Genomic DNA, 24,185 nt, shown 5'->3' with positions numbered 1-24,185 from the left:
GGAAGTATCTAGATGGCCTCTCAAACTCCCTATTAAGACTTTTTTTTTTTTGGGTGTAACAGACCCCTTTTGAAAAATTGAGAAGTTATGAATCCTTCTTCTCAGAAAATGCACAACACACACAAAATATTGCCCATAATTTTAGGGGGCCCATGAACTTTTGAAACCCGTCCATGAACTTCAAGTATTGCTCTCACCTGTTTTTCCTCCCAAGAGGCAGCCAAACTCTCAGTCCTATTTTAGAATACAATTAAGTTTACTAGACCGGAAGAAGCTTCTGAAAGCAGATGGATTTGGGAGATCAGTAGGCGTTGTTACACATTCTTCTTACTTTGCAAAGTATAAAGACATGGAGAATGCGATGGAAGATGACCCATTCTGGATCTTTCAAGAGGCTGTTATGGACACTACAAATAATGGTTTCGGACCGCAGATATAGCTGAATCATTCAGCAATATTTACTGAGCGCCTGATATGTACAGGCACTGTGCCGCGACTGAGTTCACCAAGATAAAAAAGACACCATTTGTGTACCCAATGAGACGATTCACATATAAAAACACGAATGTACTTATTGATGGCCTTAAAAATAGGTCACCTAAGTTTGACAGGCATTCTGAACTGACTATCTGATTTTTGGTTTCTCTACATCCTAGACTCATGAAGTTGGTAAGTCATTGAATCTCAAATTGCCTCATGCATTCGGAAATTAACGAGAGAACGATCGCAAATTAAAAAGATAACTTTTGTAAAAATGAACATGGACAAATGAAAAAACACCAGTATGAGGTTTACTGAAAGTGACAGTTGAGAGGGTCGCGCCTTGAGGGAAGAGCACGTCTACCTATGCCAAGTCTCTACAGCCACCGCGGCGCCTCGCACGCGGTTGGTATCAGCTTAATAAGCCTTCCGGGATGGATCAAGTTCCGCTTCCGCAGGCAGATTTTCGGGGTAGGAGTGAGCGTCGGACCGCCCTCACGCGCATGCTCCCGAGAAGCGGCTGAGAGCGGAAGGGCGGGGGCGTGGCGAGGCGCTGCGGACCGCCGGCTTGCTATTCTTCCAGCTGCGCGCGCGCGCGCGGCGAGGACGCGCGCGCGCTCGTCCACGAGGCCGGCTGCGTACAGTAGTGACGGCCGCGCGGGAGCGGTCACATGACCGTATCGGCTGCCTGTACAGTAAGGACCCAATATGGCAGCGGCGGTAGCAGTGGCAACGGCAGCAGGAGGACCGGCCGCCCCATAGACCCCCCCCGCGCAACACCCCCGCCGCTTCCTCTGTTTGGGTGCTCCTCCGGCCTGACTTCCCCTTTCTCCCACCTTTCCCGGCACCGCGGGAAAAGCAGCGCAGGGCAGAGCAGGCAGGGAGGGCGGCCGGAGCCCGGACACGGGAGCCTCCCAGTCAGTTCAAGACCCGACATGAGGGAAAAGGGCCGTAGGAAGAAGGGCAGGACCTGGGCGGAGGCCGCCAAGACGGTAAGGGGGAGGGAGCGCAGGGGAAGGCCGGGAGGATATCGTTCCTTTGCCGCCCGACAGTCGCAGGGGAAGGGAGGTCATTGGCCCAGCGACCCCGTTGAGGGGGCACAAAACCGCGCGGAGAAGGCGGTGGTTAGTGTCGGGGTTGTGATCCCTGTGGGAATGGAGGCGCTCAACGGAAGAGGGTCTCCCCGGGGCTGTGGCTTCTCCCTGCGTCTGCGACGAGTCCTCTAGGTGTTTTGAAGCTGCCTCTCGGGGTCAGGTCGCTTTCACCCTCACTCTGTGGTAGCCCCCGCCCCGGCATGGGAAAGTCTGTTGTGCTTACACAGTAACTGGTTCTTCGCCCTTGTGCGGCTGAAGAGCCCCCATTGGATGCAGATAGGAGAAGGCTTGTGCGTGCACCCAGCCCCAGGAAGAAGGGGCGCCGGAGCTTGGTAGAATTTACCCGCTAGAGCAGACAAGCCGCTTGACCTCGGGCTCCCTGCTGGTCTGGGCTCCAAGATCGGACGTGAGGTCACGAGGCTCTTGTTTTTGTTTGCTGTTGGAGCTGAAAGTGCAGGAGGTGTTTAGAAACGAAGTAACAGGTGGGACTTGTAGAATTTTTTTTTTCTGTTTCCGTAGAGACCTACTCTGAACAAGGCAGCAATGCATGGTGGGACGTGTAGTTTACCCGGCCTTGACTTTTCCGTAAAGTGATGGTGGCCTCACGAAGTTGTACTTAGTGGGTAAAACCATCATTTTTTTTTCTTTCTAATTTTGGTATAACGAAATTTAGAGGTAGGTTTTAAAAAATGGACTATTTAGGATTATTGAGAACTTTGTTTTATGGAAGAATTAAAAGCGTATATATATGTAGAAATTAAACGTTAGGGGAAAGTAAAGTTCATTCCATCGTTGAGGGTGCAGCAGAAAATGACACAAAACAGCATTATTTTAGTGTTGTAAAGTGAGAAGGTGTGGCGGCATTATCTATAATAGTGAGTAAGGTCAATAATACTTGTACAACATGGAGAGCCATTCTAAATGAACCTTTACTATATGATGTATGGTTTATTTTTTAAATGAGATTTTTCTGAATATGAAAGTAATCAATGTTCACTGTGGGAAAATTTGGAAGATTATAGAAACGTATAAAGAAGAAAATAAAAAATCACGTTTTTCACCCTTCAGATCTTTATCTGTTAACATTTGGTACGTTACCGTCCTGTCTTTTTTATTTCCCCCTATCTGGGTCCCAGTGTTTGTTCAGTCTTGTGCATTTGTTTTGGAAAGTTTATGCGTTAGCGGGGGTTGATGAGTCTTAAACTTGTATTTCTGTTTTAGTTGGAAATATGAAAAAGTAACTATAAAAGCATGTTTTATTTACTGAGTGTTTTCATTTGCAATATATCTTAATTGTGACTGCTGGTAGTTTCCCTGTAAAAGATAAAGCTCTAGAAATTTTTTTTTGGTGGTTGGGAGATTGCCTCTTCACAGAAAACTTTGCTTCTAATTGATGAATTCCTAAAGACCTTCCTTTTATTAAAAGAAGGATGGTAAATTTTAATTATAGGTAAGGTGACCCCAACCCCAATTATGTTCATTAGTTTTAAGTGTCTAGACTGTTAAGAGTTCTTTGTTGAATTTGGATCTTTTTGGATAAAATAGTCTAATCATTGGGAGATTGTGACAAATAGGAAAAATTTGTGTGCATTTACTATTTAGATTTTCCTATTTTAAGTATGTTTGCTCATTTATAATAAACATTTCATGCCCTAGCTAGCTATGTGAAGAATAGTATTTTAAAGATGAAAAGACTAGTTTAATCAATAGCGTTCTGAGTGGAATCAGTGTGTTATTGGCTTGGTATTTTTATTTGATTCTGGCTAATGTATAAAGCCTTAGTCTAAGTAAAAGTGAATTTTAGAAAGAGAATGGTGACACTAAAACTTTTTTCTTTTTCTTTTTCTAGTAGCCAAAATTTAGAAAATACCCTCCCTTTTTTGGTTTGTTTTATCTATAAAGTGAGGAATTAAACCTCAGTATTCAAAAGATTTGTTTGTAGGAGGAATAGAAGTAAATGTAGGAGGAATAAGCAAAAGTAAATGTTTAATATTTCAGACTGTAGAATAGTGGGATCACAAAATTAGTGATTTGACAAATGGAAGTAACTTTGATCTAAGGTAAGAAATAGTGCATATATTTATAAGATTAAGAGGACGAGGAGAAGTAATTTTAAACTTATTTGATAGGCATTAAGGTCAGATGTTCTAGGAACAGTTTCATTTTCAGCAAGGAAATAATAAAATTATTTATGAATACAGGCAATATCTTGCTTCTTACTGTTTTTGGTACCTGCATTGTAGAGCAGGGAGCGTTATTAAAATGGCATTGTATTCCTGACCAATAATACAGTAACAGATAAATAAAATTAATCAATTATATGTGTATATATACATAATATGATATGGTGTGTGCATGTATGTGTGAGAGAGCTACATGGATTGATGTAAGGTTGCTGTGAACAATCTGAAAAAGCAAAATAATAAGATTCATAATTATTATGTAATAGTAAAATTATTCCAAAAGTCTGATTAAATGCATAGACGGTTCCAATAACTAAGAACACCAGAAAGAGGGATAATGGAGTCTCCTTGATGATCTTACTTATATTCGTCCTATATAAATATGCTAGTTATGAAAAGCATCATTCAAGTTTTTAGTTAGCAGTCTCACATGTTTTAAATTTCAGTGGTGGCAATGATAGTTGTGATGAAATGATTTGGATGAGAGATCTGTATGTAGTATGTATAGTGTTTGGTGCAATTGAAATAGAAAAATTTCTAGTAAGCCAGAAATATTGAGAACCATTACTAACCATTACATTTGATTGTAATGTTCAAAGTTATACTTATTCTTAAAAAACAAAACAAAAACCAGTGTATCATCTAAATACTTGATGACATCCCCGAGGAATTTAGCTGTTTTTGCAAAGGAGAGCTTTCGAAATACTACAATCTTGTTGATCCTGTTTCCTTTTTGACTTTTCTCCTGTCACCCACCACAACTAGGGAAGCATTAAAAGGGACAAAGGTCCTAACAGGACAAGTTTGTTGTGATTGTAGGTGGAAGGGACAGAGACACAGACCTCAGAGACTGGCCACTAGAGGTACCTTTGGGTATCTTTTGGGAGTAAAGTGGTCAAAGTATAAGTCAAGTATGGGTGTTAAAGGTGAGGAGCACAGCAGTCTGTGGTATAGACCTTTAGTATAATGTTTTGCAGACTGACGAGAAAGTGGTTTCCTTGTTTTTGGATGGTATCTATATAGATTTCACTTACAGGTTAATATTATTTTGAATGTATATAGTTTTTTATTTTTGTCATTTACCTAAAGTTATTTAACTTTGGGGAACAAGATGGAAGAGAGAAAATTTCTATTAAAGGAGTAACACTCATAGGCTAATTACTTTTATATAAGAAGTATAGAAAATGGAGAATAATTGCTTAAAAGTATAAAAATATATAATGATTAGACAGTTTAGAAAAACATCTTGACAAAATACACTTTAGAAAAAAATAGATATATTAATATTAGGATTTTTAAGTACTCTTAATTTACCATGAGTAATTTTTTTTTCTTAAAAAATAAGGCTAGGAGGGTGGCCGGTTAGCTCAGTGAATCAGAGAGTGGTGCTGGTAGCACCAAGGTTGCCGGTTCGATCCCAGCGTGGGCCACTGTGAGCTGCGCCCTCTTAAAATAAATAAATAAATAAATAAAAAATAAGGCTAGGAGTATGGCCAGGCCTGATTATGGCTGCTTGGATATTTATACCAGGCTAGAATCCTTTTAAGTCCGTATTTGTATTATATTTGTAGTTGTATTAGATTCTCCAGGAGAGAGTGCATTTTGAAAAAACACATTAAACAAATCTATTGTTTTTGTAATATAGACTATAGAAAGTAAAACTGGGTAAAATCCTTTTAGTTTGTGGAGTACATTAAAAGATAGAGTGAGGTTGGTCCCGGTGGCTCAGGCGGTTGGAGCTCCGTCCTCCTAACTCCGAAGGCTGCTGGTTCGATTCCCACGTGGGCTCTCAACACAAGGTTGCCGGTTCAACTCCTCAAGCCCCACAAGGGGTGGTGGGCAGCGCCCCCTGCAACTAGGATTGAACACAGCACCTTGAGCTGAGCTGCCGCTGAGCTCCCGGATGGTTCAGTTGGCTAGAGCATGGGCTCTCAACCACAAGGTTGCCGGTTTGACTCCCGCAGGGGATGGTGGGCTGCGCCCCCTGGAACTAGAAAACAGCAACTGGACCTGGAGCTGAGCTGCGCCCTCCACAACTAAGATTGAAAGGACAACGACTTGACTTGGAGAAAAGGCCTGGAAGTACACACTGTTCCCCAATAAAATCCTGTTCTCCTTCCCCAATAAAATCTTAAAAACAAACAAACAAACAAAAAAAATAGTGAGAAAGCATTGTAAGGGACATAGGTTAAAAATTGAGAAACTGCTCTGATCCACAATTTTCAAAACAATAGCTGCATATTTACATTTATTTTTCATTTCAGCTTTATTGAAGTATAATTGACATACAATTGTAAGACATTTGACACATTTATGAAATTGCTATCTGCAAGTCTGTTTGTGCTAGGTGATTTTTTAAAAAAATATGTTTTAAACAAATGGATTTTTACTTTTTTTTAATTAAAACTTTTAAAATAAATTTTATTGGGAAATATTGGGGAACAGTGTGTTTCTCCAGGGCCCATCAGCTCCAAGTCCTTGTCCTTCAATCCAGTTGTGGAGGGCGCAGCTCAGCTCCAAGTCCGGTTGCTGTCCTCAATCTTTAGTTGCAGGGGGCGCAGCCCACCATCCCAAGCGGGAATCGAGCCAACAACCTTGTTGAGAGCTCGCGCTCCAACCAACTGAGCCACCGGGCTGCCCCTTGTGCTAGGTGATTTTATGTAACACTTTTTCTTGAGTGAGCTTCCTTCTGGTGATGATAACGAAGTAAAATTTCCCTCTGTTTTGCTTCTTGAATTTTGTATTATTATTTTCAGTTCATCCTTCCTTCTGTTCTGTTTTTATGTTCCTATCTTGAGAGCCCCAAAACCTCTTGTTGAAGGAAAAAATCAAAATCTTTTTTTGAATGCAAGTTAAACATTTCTCTGAAAGGTGCTGCTGCTGCTGTTGCTGCTGCAGCATCTCCTAGAATTCTGAGAGGAGCTGAGAAAATAAATCAGATTTGCAGAAGTCCTTGTGGTTTCATCATCCACAGAATCTATCCACTCTTAAAAAGCTGTACAATTTTACTGTCAGTAAAAGTTTATTATGTATTCATTACAAAAACTGTCTAGAAGGAGGCCCGTATATGGAAAATTAAGTACAGGGAACTGACCAAGTAGGGTTTGCTAAAACCTATTTTTGTCCTTTTTACAAAAGACCTCTGAATGTTCTGTATTCTTTCTTCCCAGGTCTCATAGAGGCCATTCTCATAGCTTAATAGTATTGTGCAAGTTAGTATTTTTAGTGCACTTTGATTTATCATGTTTTTAAAAGGTATTTATTTGAATGTACTGTTTTTAAATTCTTTAAATATGACTCAAAAATAATAGTATTACTTGCTTTAAACTTTAATTCAGTTTATTAAAGTCACTTAGGCTTATTACTTTATAAAACAAGTAGAACAAAAGTATATAAAGAGTTAATCTTGGATGAAAACTGATTAAGTGAAAGTCTGCATACTGAAATATTGAAAATATTGAGTTATTATACTGAAATTAACTATAGTTGATAGTTTGAATATAGCTTTCTGGACTTTTAACCTCTATGTGGAAATATGCATAAACATGTATACCTGTATATTTCATATACAGTTCTGAGGCTTGCTTTCTTTATGAATATCATGGATGCCTTTTTAATGCCATTACTTATCTGCCTCATTCTTTGAAACGGTTTCTTAACATTCCATTGTTTTTGGATGTACCATTGTTTAAAAAGTCCTTGATTATTTGAGATAGACCATTTATAGTTTTTCCCCCCTTTTGTAACAAATACTTCAATATATACATCTCGGGATGTACGTATGCATGTACATTGTGTGTGTATATGCATTTGTGTGAATGGAATAGTTAAGATAAAGAGTTTGCAAACTTGAGTTTTTGCCAATTTATATTCCCCTCCAAAAATTTGAAATTTCCTGTTTTCCCCCCACTTTTCTTTGTAATCCAAGGAATAATCAATCTTTACTCTTTGCCATTTTGATATAGTAGCAAAACATTTATTTTGTTGTTTTGTTCAGTAGAACTTGATGGAAATGTTCTGTGTCCGTGCTGTCACATGTATATAGTAGCCATGAGTCACATGTAGCCATTGAGCACTTGAAATGTGGCTAGAGTGACTAAGGAACTGAATTTTGAATTTTATTCAATTTTAATTAAGTGTAAGTAGCCACGTTTGTCTTGTGGCTACCGTTATTGATACCATTAGTGCCGGTGTAAAGTAACTTCTTAGACTTACTGTTTCTATAGTTTTCACAGAACTTGTCCACATCTTTTTTTTTTTTTGCTTCATGGTCTCTTTTATACTTTGTTTCCCCAAAAATAAGACCTAGCCGGACAATCAGCTCTAATGCTTCTTTTGGAGCAAAAATTAATATAAGACCTGGTATTATATTATGTTATATTAGACCCAGTATTATATTGTATTATATTATATTAGACTCGGTCTTACATTATATAAGACCCAGTCTTATTTTACTATATTAATTTTTGCTCCAAAAGACACATTAGAGCTGATTGTCCGGCTAGGTCTTATTTTTGGGGAAACACGGTACTAATTTCTAAGATTGCTTTCTAGATTAAGGAAGCTACTATCCCTGTGTCATATATGTTTCAGATCTGTTCCCATTTTTGTCTTTGATGTAATTTATGCAGTTGTTTTTTTTTTGCTGCTCAGACATTCTTCCTGTTAATGTAAACAAATTTATCAATCTTTAATTTTACCTTTTGTGCTTTTCTAGGTTTTGAATCCTATTAAGAAAAGCTTTTCCCATTTAAGGATTATAAATTGAGTGCTTTTAAAAAATGTTTAGCCTTGAAGGTATATCTTCCCTAAATAAAATACATATTTTATTGTGGACTAGAAATACAGTTTATATGTTAGTAAAACTATGCTTCTTGAAGGCAGAGACTTTTCTTTTAAAAAATGTTTCTACCTGCAGAGCTTAACTCAGTTTCTTGCACGAGTGTTAATTTTTTTTAACCTTTTTTTATTGGAGGTAAAAGAGAAGACACTGTTCTCACTTTCAAGAGCACAATATGAATAAAGTTAGTTGTATTAAGTGTTTCCCAGGAAAACTGGTTGAGTATCTCTTTTGTTTGTGAAAGAAAATTATTCCAAGACACACCAGAAACCCTTTTGATTTACATTTGGACATTGGGAAATTTCTGTTATAGTTCTTACTTTGACCTTGCTTGACAAAACTAAAATTGGTTAATGCTGCCTACACATGTGTTGGGTCATCAGGGAACACTGTAAACCATATTAATTATAGTGACTTCTAAGTTAATTCGATCCATCTTTTGGTGAAAAATATGTTGTTAAAGACTTTTCATTTGATAATGCTTTGGTTTACTGACATTTAGCAGTCGATACTATGTTTAGAATGGACTGTCATTGAAGTTCACTGCTTGCAATGGCCCAAATCATCTTGAATCTTTAACCCACTGATAACTGAATTATTCAGTAGCTGGTTTAGCCATATTCAGTTTCAAATAAAGTGCTTATTGGTGTTAGTGACTTATTTCTAAATGGTAACAAAAATTTAAATGTATTGCTATTGATTAGTTTTCTATATGATTTGAGTGGTTCTGACAAATTATTTAAGTTTAAACGATGATACCCATGAAATATATTAATGTGTTAGGAACATCTCTTTTATTGTGTGTATGTGTGTGTGTGCGCACGCATGTAATATGTATGTGTGAGAGATGTAACAATGAGATGGGTTACAAAAGAAGATAATAGAAAAATTTTTTTATATATATCATTAATTACCCATGAAAGACATAATGGGGGAAAAAAGGACTATTTTTAATAGCAACTTGGGAATAACTTTTAACAATCTGGATTTGATCTTGGCTCTACCATTTATTGTGTCAGCTTGGACAAGTTATTTAAACCAGTGCTCAAACATTAATATATATGAGAATCATCTGGAGACTTTATAAATCTACATTATAGTGTAGATTTTTATTCAGTAGGTTTGCAGTATAGCTAGAAATTCTGCCTTTCTAACAAGTTCCCAGTGATGCTGCTGCCTTGGTCTCAGGACCACCTTTGAAGTTGTGGCGATTCACACTATGTAAGCTTTCTCAGGTTCCCCAGCTCTAAAATAGAGAAAATAGTACAACTTACCATTTGGAATCTTAGATAATTAGGTAAGAATGTATGAAAAGTTCTTTATGTTGTGAGCATTGTTAATATTACTGAAAAATGAATAAATGTAGATCATTTCTGACTGGGAAAACTATATGTTGTGAAGATGTTATTTCTTAGCCCAGAATTGCAGATGTTTGAGACATTTCTAACGGGAAGCGTTTTTACCTCAGGGACTCCACTGTTCCAAAGGTCAGTGTGTAATCACACAGAGACTTAAAGTAGCTATGAACAAGTTTGGGAATCTACTGAAAGATCCATTTCCTGCTTCAGGAGATTCTGCACAAAATCCCAATCTTTTGACTTAGACCTTGTGAACTGCCGATGGAGAAGGTTATGTGGCAAGGAATGGCAGGCAGTCTAGGAGCTGGGTGACTCCTGGTCAAGAGGCAGCAAGAAAACAGAAAGGGACTGAAACCTGCCAACAACAAGTAAGTAAGCTTGGTGGTAAGCTTGGAAAAGAAGCCCAGGCCTCAGACACTTCAACAGTCCCAACGGACATTTTGATCTCAGCTTAGTGAGACCCTAAGCAGAAGACCCAGTTAACCCATGTCCAGAATCCTTACACACAGAAACTGTGAGATAAATTGGTGTGTTTTCCACCTAAGTTTCATAATAAAACATAACCACAAAATAAATCTGTGTTGTTGAGCCTGTATAATAGCAAACTAGTAGTAATGCTAAAGTTTGGTGGAGGGAGACTGTGTCAGGTTTGGTCTTAAAGGTTTGTCCTGGGTATTAAGGGATGATGGGTATGGGTAAGGTATTCCAGGCAGAGGGAAGAGCTGAAGAGAGGGAAGACTGAAAAATGCCTAGTATGTTTGATCCATGGCTAATTTACCTTTGAGTATTGTGAGGTGTAGTGAAAAATAAGGCCAGAAAAGGTAGGTTGGGGCCAAAATGTGGGGAGTTACTGAATTCGGGCTGTTGGTATTTTTATTCTAGGGGCTAGATTTTTATTCTAGAGTTTTTATGCTGGAGATAACATTATATCTGTGTTTTAAGTATCTTGGGCCATTCGTCGGATTTATTGTAGGGGGCTAAAGTGTGTAGCTATAGAGAGGTTATGAAAGTTAGAGTAGGACTCTGAATTAAAAGGATGGGAAGGGGGTGTGTTTTGTTTTTTCCCCATGTTTTTTTTTTCATGTCATTCAAGTTTTTCATACCTACTCTACCTACACTTGTCTCACAGCTGTCCAACAGAAGCCTTAAATTCTGCCAGTCTCCTGAAGTCTTCAGACATATAGGAGGTTCTGGAATGCTCTTCAACACAACAAAATCCTACCATTGTTGAAGGGAAAAAAGAAAGCGAAAGGCCAGTTTTTCTAGCCCATGTTGATTTTTCTTTTAATTCCTGTACTGCGGTTCTTTCTACACCACCGTCCTCTGTATTGCTGGTCTTCAGGTTTGTTCAGATGATAGAATCAGTCAGGGCTGTGTGTTGCACAACTGACTCTAGGCAGGAACCACTCCTGTATTTCATGTGATTACTGCTTCCTGGAGTTGTCCACCGTCGTGGTCCTGGATTCCGTGATGCTCTTGTGAAAACACCATTAAGTATTGATGTATTTATTTATGATGAAAAATTAAGGACATTTTACAAGGAGAAACCTATCTATTATAGGTTTGTGATATAAAAGCCACCTTGAGAACAGATGGGGGGCAAGGACAACTTTCCCAGTCTCTCATTTAGTATTGGATTTGCTTCGTACGTGTTTCCCAGGTCATGTTTTCTAGCAGACAAGAGGTAGCAAATGACAAAGGCTTAATGAAAATTTTTCTCAGACTAGGTTTTTTGTGGACTTCCCACCAGGAATTGGTATATTATTTCAAGGGGTTCTGAAAGTTGTGAAGGTATTTAAGTTTTATGCTTTAATGCTAATCTTAAAAGTTGTATGAACATATTTGTAATTTGAATTCACTGTAATTTGTGAATGGCTTCAGTGTACTTTGTATCATTTTAAGATGTTTTCTTAATATCTAATCAAACATTCTTATCAGTCCTCTTTCTTATTAATGACCTAGAGAGGTTTTACATTTTATAGATTTCCTTCACTTTAGTCCTTGTGAACTTTGGTCCTAAGTTAGGATTAATTATTATTTTTTGATCTATTAATGCTGAGATTTAGAATAAATGTATTTTAGTTATATTAATATGTAATATAGGTTTCCTCCATTTCACAAAGGTTTCATGAATTATTTAAAGTGTAGAAATAATATTTAGATTAACTTGGAAAATAGAGGAAATAAATCACTACCATCGGACACAATATACCTTAACATTTTGGGATATTTCCTTCTAGTCTTTGATACAGTTTTCTATGTATTTGTAATCAATCTTTTTCTCTCGGTTTCTAATCTGCTTTTTTATGTATTAAAGTATTTTTATGTGTCATTTTCCAGTTTTGCTAATAACCCTTTTTGAATGGCTGATGATATTCCATTATGTAGTTATGTCATAAATGCCCACTCATGTTGTGAACAAAATCTGATAAAACGAGCATTTTAAGTTGTAGTGACTTGTTTTTTTCCTACTTACGTGTACACATGCACCTGGTACCTCATCCCAATATTTTGGATTTAATTTTTTTTTTATTTTAAAAATTAACATGCAGCAAAAATTGTCCTTTTTGTTACACAGTTGTGTGAATTTAACACATGTAACCACCACCAGCATAGTCGGGTAAACTCCAGAAAATGCTCATTCTGTCCTGCTGTAGTCACCTTCCACTTGCCCCAAATCTTGACAGCCACAGATAAGTTCTTCGTCACTGTGTTTTTGTCTTTCTGAGAATGTCATATAAATCGAATCATATAGAATATAACCTTTTGAGACTGATTTTTTTAATTTCAGCAAAATGCCTTTGAGATTCATCCACGTTATTTTGTGTATAAATAGTTCTTGCTTTTCTATTAGAGCTGAGTAGTTCATCGTACCAATGTGTAAAAATTTATTCACTGTTGAAGAAGATGTAGGTTGTTTCTATTTTTGGCAATTAAGAATGGAGCTGCAGTAAACATTTGTGGGCAGCTTTTCCTTTGAACGTGAGTTTTTGTTTCTCTAGGAGTGGGATTATTGGGTAATGAGATAAATATTATGTTTAACTTACAGGAAACTGCAAAGTTTCAGAGTGGCTATGTATCATTTTGCATTCCCACCAGCAATATTTATGAAATCCAGTTTCTCTTCATCCTTGCTAGCTCTTGGTGTTATCAGCATTTTAGCCATTCTAGTAGGTGATTAGTGGTTTGTCATTGTGATTTTAATTAATGGCTTCTATTGTTGAACATCTTTTTATGCCTTATGTGCCTCCTGAATATCCTCTGGTGGTTTTCTTGCTGTTGAGTTTTGAGAATTCTTTATGTGTTCTAAATGCAAGTTTTTTTTGCATTTAGATGTGTTTTTTTTTGCTAGATGTGCTTTGCTAGATGTGTTTTGCAGATATGTTTTCTTCCTGATTATAGGGGAAAGCTCAGTCTTTTCATCATTAAGGATATTAGCTGTGGGTTTTTTGTCAACACTTATTATGTTGTAGAAGTTCCCTTTTATTTCTAGTTTTGTTTTTTTTAATTAGGTTGAAGAAATTCCATTATGTCATGAATAGATGTTGAATTTTTTTTTTTATTTATTAAATTTATTGGGGTGACAATTGTAATTTTTTTTTTTTAAGATTTTATTGGGGAAGGGGAACAGGACTTTATTGGGGGAACAGTGTGTAATTCCAGGATTTTTTTCTAAGTCAAGTTGTTGTCCTTTCAATCTTAGTTGTGGAGGGTGCCATTCAGCTTCAAGTTGTTGTCCTTTCAGTCTTAGTTGTGGAGGGCGCAGCTCAGCTCCAGGTCCAATTGCCAGTTGCTAGTTGCAGGGGGCGCAGCCCACCATCCCTTGCAGGACTCGAGTAATTGAACTGGCAACCTTGTGGTTGAGAGCCCACGGGCCCATGTGGGAATCAAACCGCAGCCTTCGGAGTTAGGAGCATGGAGCTCCAACCGCCTGAGCCACCGGGCCGGCCCTAGATATTGAATTTTGTCAAATGCTTTTTCTGCATCGTTTGATGGGATCGTTTGATTTTAATTTTTAGACTATTGATGTGGTGATGACATTGGTTTTCAAATTTTGAATTAGCCTTGCATTCCTGGGGGCAAATCTCACTTGGTTGTGGTATATTATACTTTTTATATATTGCTAGACTTGCTAATATTTTGTTGAGGATATTCACGGTTATGTTCATGAAGGATATTAATCTGTAGTTCTCTTGTACTGTCTGTGTCTGGGTTTTGATGTCAGGATAATGCTGGCCTCACAAAAATGAGTTGGAAGTCTTCCTCCCTATTCTGATTCCTGAAAGAGATTACAGCCAGTCCTCATTATTCGTGAACTTTGGTCCTAATTTGTGGGTTCAGTATTTGTGAATTCACCTACTTGCCAAAATTTACTCTTAAGCCCAAATCAATACTCATGACACTTTTGTGGTCATTCATGGACATATGCAGAGTGACAAAAAATTTGATCACCTGATGCAGACACTCCCAGCTGAGGTCCCTGCTGAGAACAAACAAGGTGATGCTCTGCCTTCTTGTTTCAGTTCTCAAGTGGAAACAAGTCCTTTTTGTCATCCATTTAGTGCTATGTTTTTGCATTTTTGTTGGTGCTTTGCTGTTTAAAATGCCCCCGTAGTGCTGCGCTGAAGTGCTGTCTGGTATTCTTAATGCAGGAAAACTGAGGTGCCTTTTGGAGAAAATACCTATGTTAGATAAGCTTTGATTAAACGTGAGTTACAGTGTGTTGGCCATGAGTTCAATGTTAATGAATTAATAGTATGTATTAAATAAGATACCTTTAAACAGAAACACATAAAAACAAGGTTGTCTATTGATCAGTTGACAATAATCTGACCGCAAAGGCTTGCAGGAACCTAACTATATTTCCTCTAAAAGCGTTCGTGTCGTATTTGCTAATTTGTGTTCATGGTGACTTTACAGAACATAACTATTATGAATAGTGACAACTGACTGTATGTAGAACTCATGGTATTTCTTCTTTAAATGTTAGAATTTACCAGTGAAATATTCTGGGCTGTATGCTTTCTTTTGTGTGAGCTTTTAAGTTATGAATTCAATTTCTTGTATAGTCATAGAACTATTCAGATTACTTATGTTCTTTTTGGGTAAGTTTTAGCAGTTTGTGATTTTCCAGGAATTGGTGCATTTGATTTAAGTTGTTGACTTTATGTCCATAGAGTTGTTTGTAGTATTCCCTTGTTATTTGCGGAATCTATAGTGATATCCCCTCTTTATTCCCAATATTGGTAATTTGTATTTTTTCCCCATTGTCGCTTTTGTTAGAAGTTTATCAAATTTATTCATCGATTGAAAGAACCAGTTTTGGTTTCATTAAGTTTTCTGTTTTCAGTCTCGTTGATGTTTACTCTTACCTTTATTATTATTAGCAGCCACCCCCCATTCTCCCTTCATCCCCCAGCCTATGGGAACCATTAATCTATTTTCTGTATGTGTGGATTTGCCTATTCAGGACAGTTATTATAAATGGAATCATACAGTATGTGCCCTTTTGTGCCTGGCTTCGTTCACTTAGCTTAATGTTTTCAAAATTCATATTGTAACGTGTATCCTTTTTATGGCTGAATAATATTCCATTGTATGGATATACCACCTTTTATTTATCCATTCATCAGTTGATGGATATGTGGGTGGTTTCCACTTTTTGGTTGTTGAATAATGCTGCCATAAACATTTCATGTACAACTTTTTCAACATGTGTTTTTAATTTTTTTGGTATATTTCCAGGAGTGGAATTGCTAAGTCATATGTTAACTGTATGTTTAACTTCTTAAGGAATTGCCAAACTATTTGCCATATCAGCTGTACAATTTTATATTTCACTTAGGTGTTAACCAAAGAATTCACAAGCAACTTAAAGGGATCACTCTTCTGAGGTTTTTGTCTGCAGTTGTCCTAGTATTTTCGGATTCCCTGTGGCTCCCCCTTTTCACGTTTTTGGCCAGAAATTTGGGGCTTTATTTATCCCACTCTGCTGTGTACTTCCTACTACTATGCCCTCTCCAGGCCAAACAGCAGGAGACCAGAGAGGGAAAGACAGCAAAGAGGTTTTATCTCATCTCTTGGAACCTTAGCTCCTCTGCTTGCAGGCGGTTTCCCTCCTTCAGAATTTTAGGCACCTGCTTACTCTGGGCTCTTGTGGCCACAGGATTACTTGGGGTTCGAGGTATGAGAGAATAAGGAAAACTGAAAAATCAAGAAAGAAAATGGGGAAATTTCTGCTGTTTCTGAACATTAGGAGACTCCTGTCCTAATGGAACTCAAGCCACACTGATGTCCATTTCCAGGTTTTGGGCTGTGTTGAGTTCAGATTGAGAGACACTAGAGGGGAAAAATTGCTAAACTCACAGCCAGTTTTGTGGTACTTTGAATTCTGGTCTTCCCTAGTCTGCCTGCTACCATTTACTTTGTTGGATTCTATTTGCTAGTATTTTTTTGCATCTATGTTAATGAGAGATACTGATCTGCAGTTTTCTTGTAATGTCTCTGGCAGATTCTGGTATTAGGGTATGGTTGGCCTCAGAATGAGTTAGGAAGTATTTCTTCTGCTTCTATCTTCTGGAAGAGATTATAGAGAATTGGTATAATTTCTGCCTTAAATGTTTGGTAGAATTGACCAGGGAATCTGTCTGGGCCTGTTGCTGTTTTGGAAGGTTATTAATTATTGATTCATTTTTTAAATAGAGACAGGCCTATTCATATTATCTATTTCTTCTTGTTGAGTTTTGACAGATTGTGTCTTTCAAGGAATTGGTCTATTTCATCTGGGTTATCACATTTGTGGGTTATCAAATTAGAGTTCTTCATAATATTCCTTTATTATCCTTTTGATGTGCATGGAATCTGTAGTGATATCCTCTCTTTCACTTCTGATATTAGTAATTTGTGTCTTTATTGATTTTATTGATATTTTTAAGAACCAGCTTTTGGTTTTGTTAATTTTCTCTGTAATTTCATGTTTTCAGCTTTAACGATTTCTGCTCTAATTGTTATTTCTACTGCTTAGTTTTTTTTTTAATTTTTAATTTTTGTTTTTTAAAATTTTTATTGGGTAATATTGGGGAACAGTGTGTTTCTCCAGGGCCCATCAGCTCCAAGTCAAGTCGTTGTCCTTGTCTAGTTGTGGAGGGCGTTGCTCACTGGCCCATGTGGGAATCGAACCAGCAACTCTGTTGTTCAGAAGCTTGTGCTCTAACCAACTGAGCCATCCAGCCACCCCAATTAACGCCATCTTTTGAGTGAACATCATACTACACGTTGCTACTGTAATTCAATTCAACTTTGAAAAGTAATACATAGATGACATCTCTTACATTTTTTTGTACATTTTTTTGGCACCCCCGGTATATGAAAGAATTAGAAATATAATACAGAAAGTTGCTATTGCTCCTTTTATTCAGCATTGTTTTAGAAGTTGTAGCAAATGTAGTTCTGCATGAAAAATGAGGTATAAACATTAAAGGAAGGGACAAAGTATTGCTCTTTGCATATATTGTGATTGCTTATTTAGAATCCCAAAAGAAGCAACTAAAAACCTGTTAGAGATTTCGGTAAGAGTTCAGAAAGGTGGTTGTTAAAGTAAATAAAAAATGTCAGTGGAGTTTCTATACACAAATAGTTAACAAAAAATATAATGAAAAATATAAAATACCTAGGAATAAGTTGAATAAGAAATGTGCAGGATCTAGGTGAAGAAAACTCTAAACCCTCTGAAATATGAAGGATCTAGGTGAAGAAAATAATAAAATCCCTGAAAAAGACTTGAAAAATTGAAAAGAGCCAGTTTGTATACTTGGATGGGAAGAATCAATATGATGAAGATTTCAGTCCTTGTCAAGTAAATTTATAAACGTAAAGTAATTCTACTTTGGCAAAAGAAATCAAAAGTTCATCTGGGATCAACTAAAAATACATTTTAAAATAGAAGTGGAACTTTTTAAAAAAGGCATAACGTATTACTAGATATTAAAATGTATTGCAAAAATACAGTGATTAAAGCAACATGGCATGATTTTAGGACTAGACAAGACTGGGGAATAGTATAGAGGTGATAGTCCAGAGACAGTCAAATTTATTTAAGAATTCAGTATACAGGTAGTATTTAGAAACCGACTCATCTTAAGGGGGGGAATGTATATATATCTGTTTCATATTGTACACCAAAACAACTTACAGAAGAGTTCACATTTTTAATGTAAAAATGAAGCCATAGAACTAGATGTCAGTAAGGTGAATATTAGCTTTGTGGTAGGAGGGACAGCTGATGTAGGGCTGTGTAATGTATATGTTTACAGTTCAAATAAATCTATAAAGACTGCCATGTTTAATCTGTACATTTTAAATGTAAAGTCATATGGATTACACAGACTTCTACATATCTGTGTATATCTGGAATGAACTCATAAGTGCAGCAGTAATTGAAATACTGTTATTTAGGCTAGAGTCAAACTCATATCTTAGGGGCTATCTAGATTATTTGTGAGTACTCAAAGTGTAGTTTTTATATCGTTTTTATTAGCAGGATGTGAAAATCTATACGTAAACAGATATATTAAGCATGCTTTAAAAATCAGTTTATATTATCATACTTTAATTCTGTGCAGTGTTGCTTGTAACTATTCTGAGTAGTTACCCAGATTGTCATGAAGGTGTTTCTAAACCTTGTGTTATGTAGTTCCATGAACAGTTCCAGTGGCATATTTTCTTTAGATTTTGTTTATGGGTATGCATGTGTATATATGCAGTACCAAATTTTTCATTTTTTGTAGTCACATTTGGTAATATTTTTCCTCATTGCTCTGGGTTTTGTGTCATTCTTTGGAAAGCACACTTAACAAAAGCAGAATCAATAAAAGACAAAATTTGACTACATATAAATGAAACCACGTTTTTGGATCAAAATAACACGAGCATGATAGAAAATGTAGGGAGGGTAAAAAGGAAGACTATCACCCACAATCCTCCCAGCCAGTGGCAATTGCCATTGATATTGCAGCATTTTGTCTTGCCAGTGTGTCCTACTTATCCTTGCTTTAGTTTGTGGAGAGTCATTAATACATAACATGGTCCCTGACCTTGAGGATAACACTACTTACTGATTGGGAGGAATGGATGCCTCTTACTTTTTGTGTAAACTCGAGTGCAGCTCACTAGACCTGTCAGCCAGTAAAGAGTTAGGAAGGGCAGAAGCTAAAGCAGGGAGTATTGGTATTAGAAGTTTATGATGAGATTTAGAAATCGGTGCATAAACACTGAGTACAAGTTTTCTTTTCCTTCTATTGTGCAACTTTCCTTTACTATTTAGTAAAGTTCTCTTTTTACAGTGCCTGCAGTTGTTTTTCTTTCTCTCTTTTAAACTATGCAAGGGCAGAAAAAGGGTCTTTTAATCCACCTTTGAACTGGAAGCTTTAAATAGAAATCGACTTCTGGGGAGCTGTAGTGGCAGTGTTAATCACAGTGAGAAAACTGAGTTTTCTCCTAAAAGAAAGGTGAAATCCAGGAAATTTAAGGTGGGATTACCTGGTTATCTGTCCTCTTCAGAAGATTTCCTTCTAGTTTTCTTATGATTAAAACCTTGACTATTTTGTCTCAATGAATAAGAGCATTTCACTAGATGGAGACAAGAGTAAGAGACTAAAATAACTAGGAATGATAAAAAAACAACATATAATTAACTGCTGAAATTGCCCATTTTAAGTACCTAATGTAGTTGAGTAGGAAGGGTGTCATTGAGAATGTGAGCTGACTTGGAAGAGGTGAAATTTTCTCTGAACTTGGTTCTTTTGAGCAAGGATGAGAAGTCCAGATTGTGTCTGGCAACTGGGAACTACAGTCCTGAGACAACTACTTTGTCTTGGTAGCTTCAGGGCATTGCTTTGGCTGGTTTCTGGGAATATTTCATCATATATGTATTCAGCAAGTTAAAAAGCTTAATTAAAAATATCAAACGACTTTTTTTTAGTATGGTTAAAAGCTTTTTGTGAGTAAATAGGCTCTAATTATTGTTCGTCTACTGTTATAAATCCATGTGCATGGGTTCAGAATACAGTTGACCTTGAACAACATGGGTTTGAACTGCACAGGTCCACTTATATATGGTTTTCTTTTCAGTAAATACAGTTGGCCCTTTGTATTTGCAGATTTTGCATCTGTGGATTCAACCAATCACAGACTGAAAACTGTTTGCATTCCCAACCCCAGATTCCCAAACTGCCGGTCAAAAATACTGTCTCCCATCTGTGGTTGGTTGAATCTGCAGATGCAAATGGCCTACCCTGGTTAAGTTTCTGGGGAGTCAAAGTTATACGGGGATTTTCGACTGCTCCGGGTCTGTGCCCCTAACCCCTGCGTTTTTCAAGGGTCACCTGTATAGATTTGTCATCTACTTCCGGAGTTCTTAATCTTGATTGAGAAATGGGCTGTCTCTCAGGACTGTTTTGAAAGTGGTAGAAAATGTATGTGAAAGTGGTAGGAGGAAGAAAAGGGAATTTACTGTTTGTCACTGAAAAATCTGGAGGAAGAGCTTCAGGTGTGGTTGCATTCAGTGTTTAAATGAAGGCATCACGATTTTGTTTCTCTCCTTTTGTTTGTCTTTGGGGAGTTAGGAAACTGTTAGCTTCTTTCTCACATCATTCAAATTTAAGTCCAGTAGCTGCTGGGAAGAAGAATGTCTTCTACCTGTTACTCTGTTCCTTTAACCTTAGTTTCAGTCTTCTGCCCATTTCTAAACCAATTACTGCGGACAGGAGGTTGGAAAGTGCTAATGGGCTTCATACTTTATTGCTGGTGTTGGTTCCCATTGTATGGATTGAGAATGGAGGAGCCGGTGGATCTCCAGAAGAAAAGCAGGGCCTTTTAACTAGAAGAATGTTGAATGCTATGCAAGTTGGTAAAACACAAATCTACCTTAGGCGTCATGGGGTCTGTGGACCCACAGAAACTAACCATAAAAATGACAATTGTTTTTCCTGAGAAGAGTATTCATAGCTGTCAACAGACTCTCAAGGGGGGTCTGTACCCATAAAAAAAGATTAAATATTGAGATGGGTCTGGGGAGAAAAGAGCATGTTGACTGAGAATAGGTACATTATTACCATGAGAATCATTTTTGAGAGACATTGGAATTGAATTAGTGGAATTGAATCTGTGAAGATAGGTTGAGCATAATAGAGTAAATTTGGGTGTTTCAGGTGACTTGTTTTGGAACTATAGAAGATGCTCAGATAGTTTTTTTTTTTTTTTTTTTTTTAAAGATTTTATTGGGGAAGGGGAACAGGACTTTATTGGGGAACAGTGTGTAATTCCAGGATTTTTTTCCAAGTCAAGTCCTTTCAGTCTTAGTTGTGGAGGGCGCAGCTCAGCTCCAGGTCCAGTTGCCGTTGCTAGTTGCAGGGGGCACAGCCCACCATCCCTTGTGGGAGTCGAACTGACAGCCTTGTGGTTGAGAGCCCACTGGCCCATGTGGGAAATCGAACTGGCAGCCTTCGGCTTTAGGAGCAGGGAGCTCCAAACGCCTGAGCCACTGGGCCGGCTCCTGCTGAGATAGTTTTTGAAATCAATTAAATATGGCAAAAAATCAAGTAGTTTAAGAGAGTAAGAGAAACACATCTACAAATAATAAAATTCCTTCCCTTTCCTCCATAATTAGACCTTTCATTTATTCCTCTTGTCTCTAAATATTATAGTTGTGATTTCCTTCTTCGTTCAAGATATTTGGGGGGTGAAGATTAAAAACAATTTTAAAGACATATTTTTTGTATGGTTTTATTGCATTACAGCAAGAACACTAGTTTGAACTCTTTATGGTTTTTGTAATTGCTGAGGTTTCCTAGTAAATAGGCAGTTTTTCTAACCATTCCGTTAGAGTGATTGGGAAAAAATGTAAAATTTTTGAAGAGTTTAATTAAAGTTTGATGTATGTTTGAAATCAACCTTATTGATTTGATTGTTGATATACTCATTTCTGTATTGTAATCATAAGTGAGAATTGTAGAGGAGGGGAGGTTGGAATGAGCAATGCACCCTGACTTTAATTAGGATCTAAGATTGCTATACCAGCTCCATTTTTTTCTAGTGGATGGTGTCGCCCACTTCATTTTATTGGAAATTTTTATAAGAGATGGCCAAACAACCCTAGAATTTGCAACCTACTTTTTAGTTTAGATGTAGAATCTATTTTTTTGTGATAGTAACACATTATTATATTTGTAGAGTAGCACTGCCGGCATAGGCTTTCTACTCCCATTCCTTCTCCTCCGTTGGCTGGACCCGGTATGAACTCTTGATCTCCTGTGTGGCCACAATCGGGCAAATTTGAAGTGTTATTTAAGACAAATGAAAACTGTATGTTTTGAGCTGATAGAAATATTTTAAGAAGTGTCTCAATAAGTGGGTCCTTTAACTTTTCTGTGAGGGATTAATCATTTATTTTTGTGAACTGTGGACACTTTGACTTAGTAATTCCCCGCTTTTCCTCCCTTGATTATCTGGCTAATAATGTGCACTGTGGAAAGTTTAAAAACAAAAGTACAAAGAAGCAGGAAAAAAAATTAATCCTAATTTTGCCAGATAGAGGAGTATTCTTAGTTATTTTGGAGTCAGAGTTCCCTTTTGGAATTTGATGAAAGCGGTGGATCTTCTCTCCGGAAAAAGATACAAACACATAATTCCATGGGGGTTTGTGGAATCCTGAAGGCAGTTGTGTATCCTATGGGCAGATCGTAAGTTAATGTTTCTGATCTATGGTAGTACCATCAACATTTTGACATTTATTTTTAATCCTTCTCTCTGGTTATTTTTTAACTTTTAAAAAAAATTATTTTAAGTGTGTTTTTCCGGGACCCATCAGCTCCAAGTCAAGTAGTTGTTTCAATCTAGTTGTGGAGGGTGCCCCTCACAGTGGCCCATGTGGGGATCGAACCGGCAACCTTGTTAAGAGCACCACGCTCTAAGCAATTGAACTAACCCGCTGCACCCTGGTTATTTTTTTACTTAATTGAAATCTTATTATGTATTCATTTTTGCATGTTGTTTTTTGTAGATCATAAACATGTCCTCATCACTGAAAACTCTGCTTAAAGATATCTTTAATACCAGCATATTAAAAATCATTTTCAATTTAGAAGTAACTTATTGGGTTCCTTCTGTGTTTCAGGTATTGTGTAATTGAAGGGCCATAAAGATAAACAGACCTATAGTTTCTGCTTTGCTCTTGAATTAAAGATCTCTTTGGGAGGGGAATTGAGTTACCATGTTTCCCTGAAAATAAGACCTAACCGGAAAATAAGCCATAGCATGATTTTTCAGGATGCTCGTAATATGAAATAAGCCCTACCGTATTTTCCTGAAAATAAGACCACGTCTTATATTAATTTTTGCTCCAAAAGACAAATTAAGGCTTATTTTATATTATGAGCATCCTGAAAAATCATGCCATGGCTTATTTTCTGGTTAGGTCTTATTTTCGGGGAAACATGATATTATCTTCATATTGGGAATTTTGATTGTTTAATTTTATAACTGTTAGAAATAATACTGCAGCGAACACCTTTGTGCCTAGATCTTGTAGGTACTTCTGTTATTTTGCTTTTATAGCTTGCTGGAAGAAAAGTTGTTGGGTAAGAGGATGTCAGTCTTTGAAAGGCCCTTCAAGTTGCATGTTACCAAATTGCCTCCCAGAAAGGTGTATCGGTTAACGGTCCCAGCTGTGTAGCGTGTAAGTACCTGTCTTACTGAACCCATGAAGGATTGAATATTACCACTTATTTTATTTTATTGGGGAACAGTGTGTTTCACCAGGGCCCATCAGCTCCAAGCCGTTGTCCTTCAATCTAGTTGTGGAGGGCGCAGCTCACCTCCAAGTCCAGTTGTTATTTTCAATCTTCAGTTGCAGGGGGCGCAGCCCACCATCCCATGACGGAATTGAACCTGCCACCTTGTTGAGAGCTCGCGCTCTAACCAACTGAGCCATCGGGCGCCCCTGAATATTACCATTTTTGAAAATTGTTGCTATTTTGTTAGATGACAGACTTTGAGGTACAGAACGGAGTAGGGAAGTTATGTCTGCTACAGAGAGCAGCGTGCCAAAGGCGGGAGGCTGGCAGGGGGAGTGTGCTGTAGGACATGGAGCCTGCTCTAGTTTAGTCCTTACACAGCTGGCTTATTAAGCCTACTCTTGTTACCGTGCCTGGCAACTTGTCACGCTCTTCTCAGC

At 37.4% G+C, this 24,185-nt stretch overlaps 1 protein-coding gene across 2 annotated transcripts in view; it reads left to right on the top strand.

Annotated features, from left to right (window-relative positions):
* Positions 1 to 1,028: 1,028 nt before the first annotated feature.
* The window catches only part of ASXL2 (ASXL transcriptional regulator 2), a 122,108-nt gene continuing 98,951 nt past the window's right edge, over positions 1,029 to 24,185 (top strand). The window contains exon 1 of one of the 2 annotated variants that reach the window (XM_019712756.2): positions 1,029 to 1,472. In XM_019712756.2, coding sequence (XP_019568315.2) covers positions 1,152 to 1,472 — 321 coding nt within the window. In that variant the 5' untranslated portion in view covers positions 1,029 to 1,151. The remainder of the gene's footprint in view (positions 1,473 to 24,185) is intronic. The other variant, XM_074331791.1, reaches the window with a different exon arrangement.

The sequence above is a fragment of the Rhinolophus sinicus genome, linkage group LG05 (genome assembly GCF_036562045.2).
Source record: "Rhinolophus sinicus isolate RSC01 linkage group LG05, ASM3656204v1, whole genome shotgun sequence".
Taxonomy (NCBI): Eukaryota; Metazoa; Chordata; class Mammalia; order Chiroptera; family Rhinolophidae; genus Rhinolophus; species Rhinolophus sinicus.
Note: the sequence above shows the minus strand (reverse complement) of the source record. Positions and strands in the feature narration are given on the sequence as shown.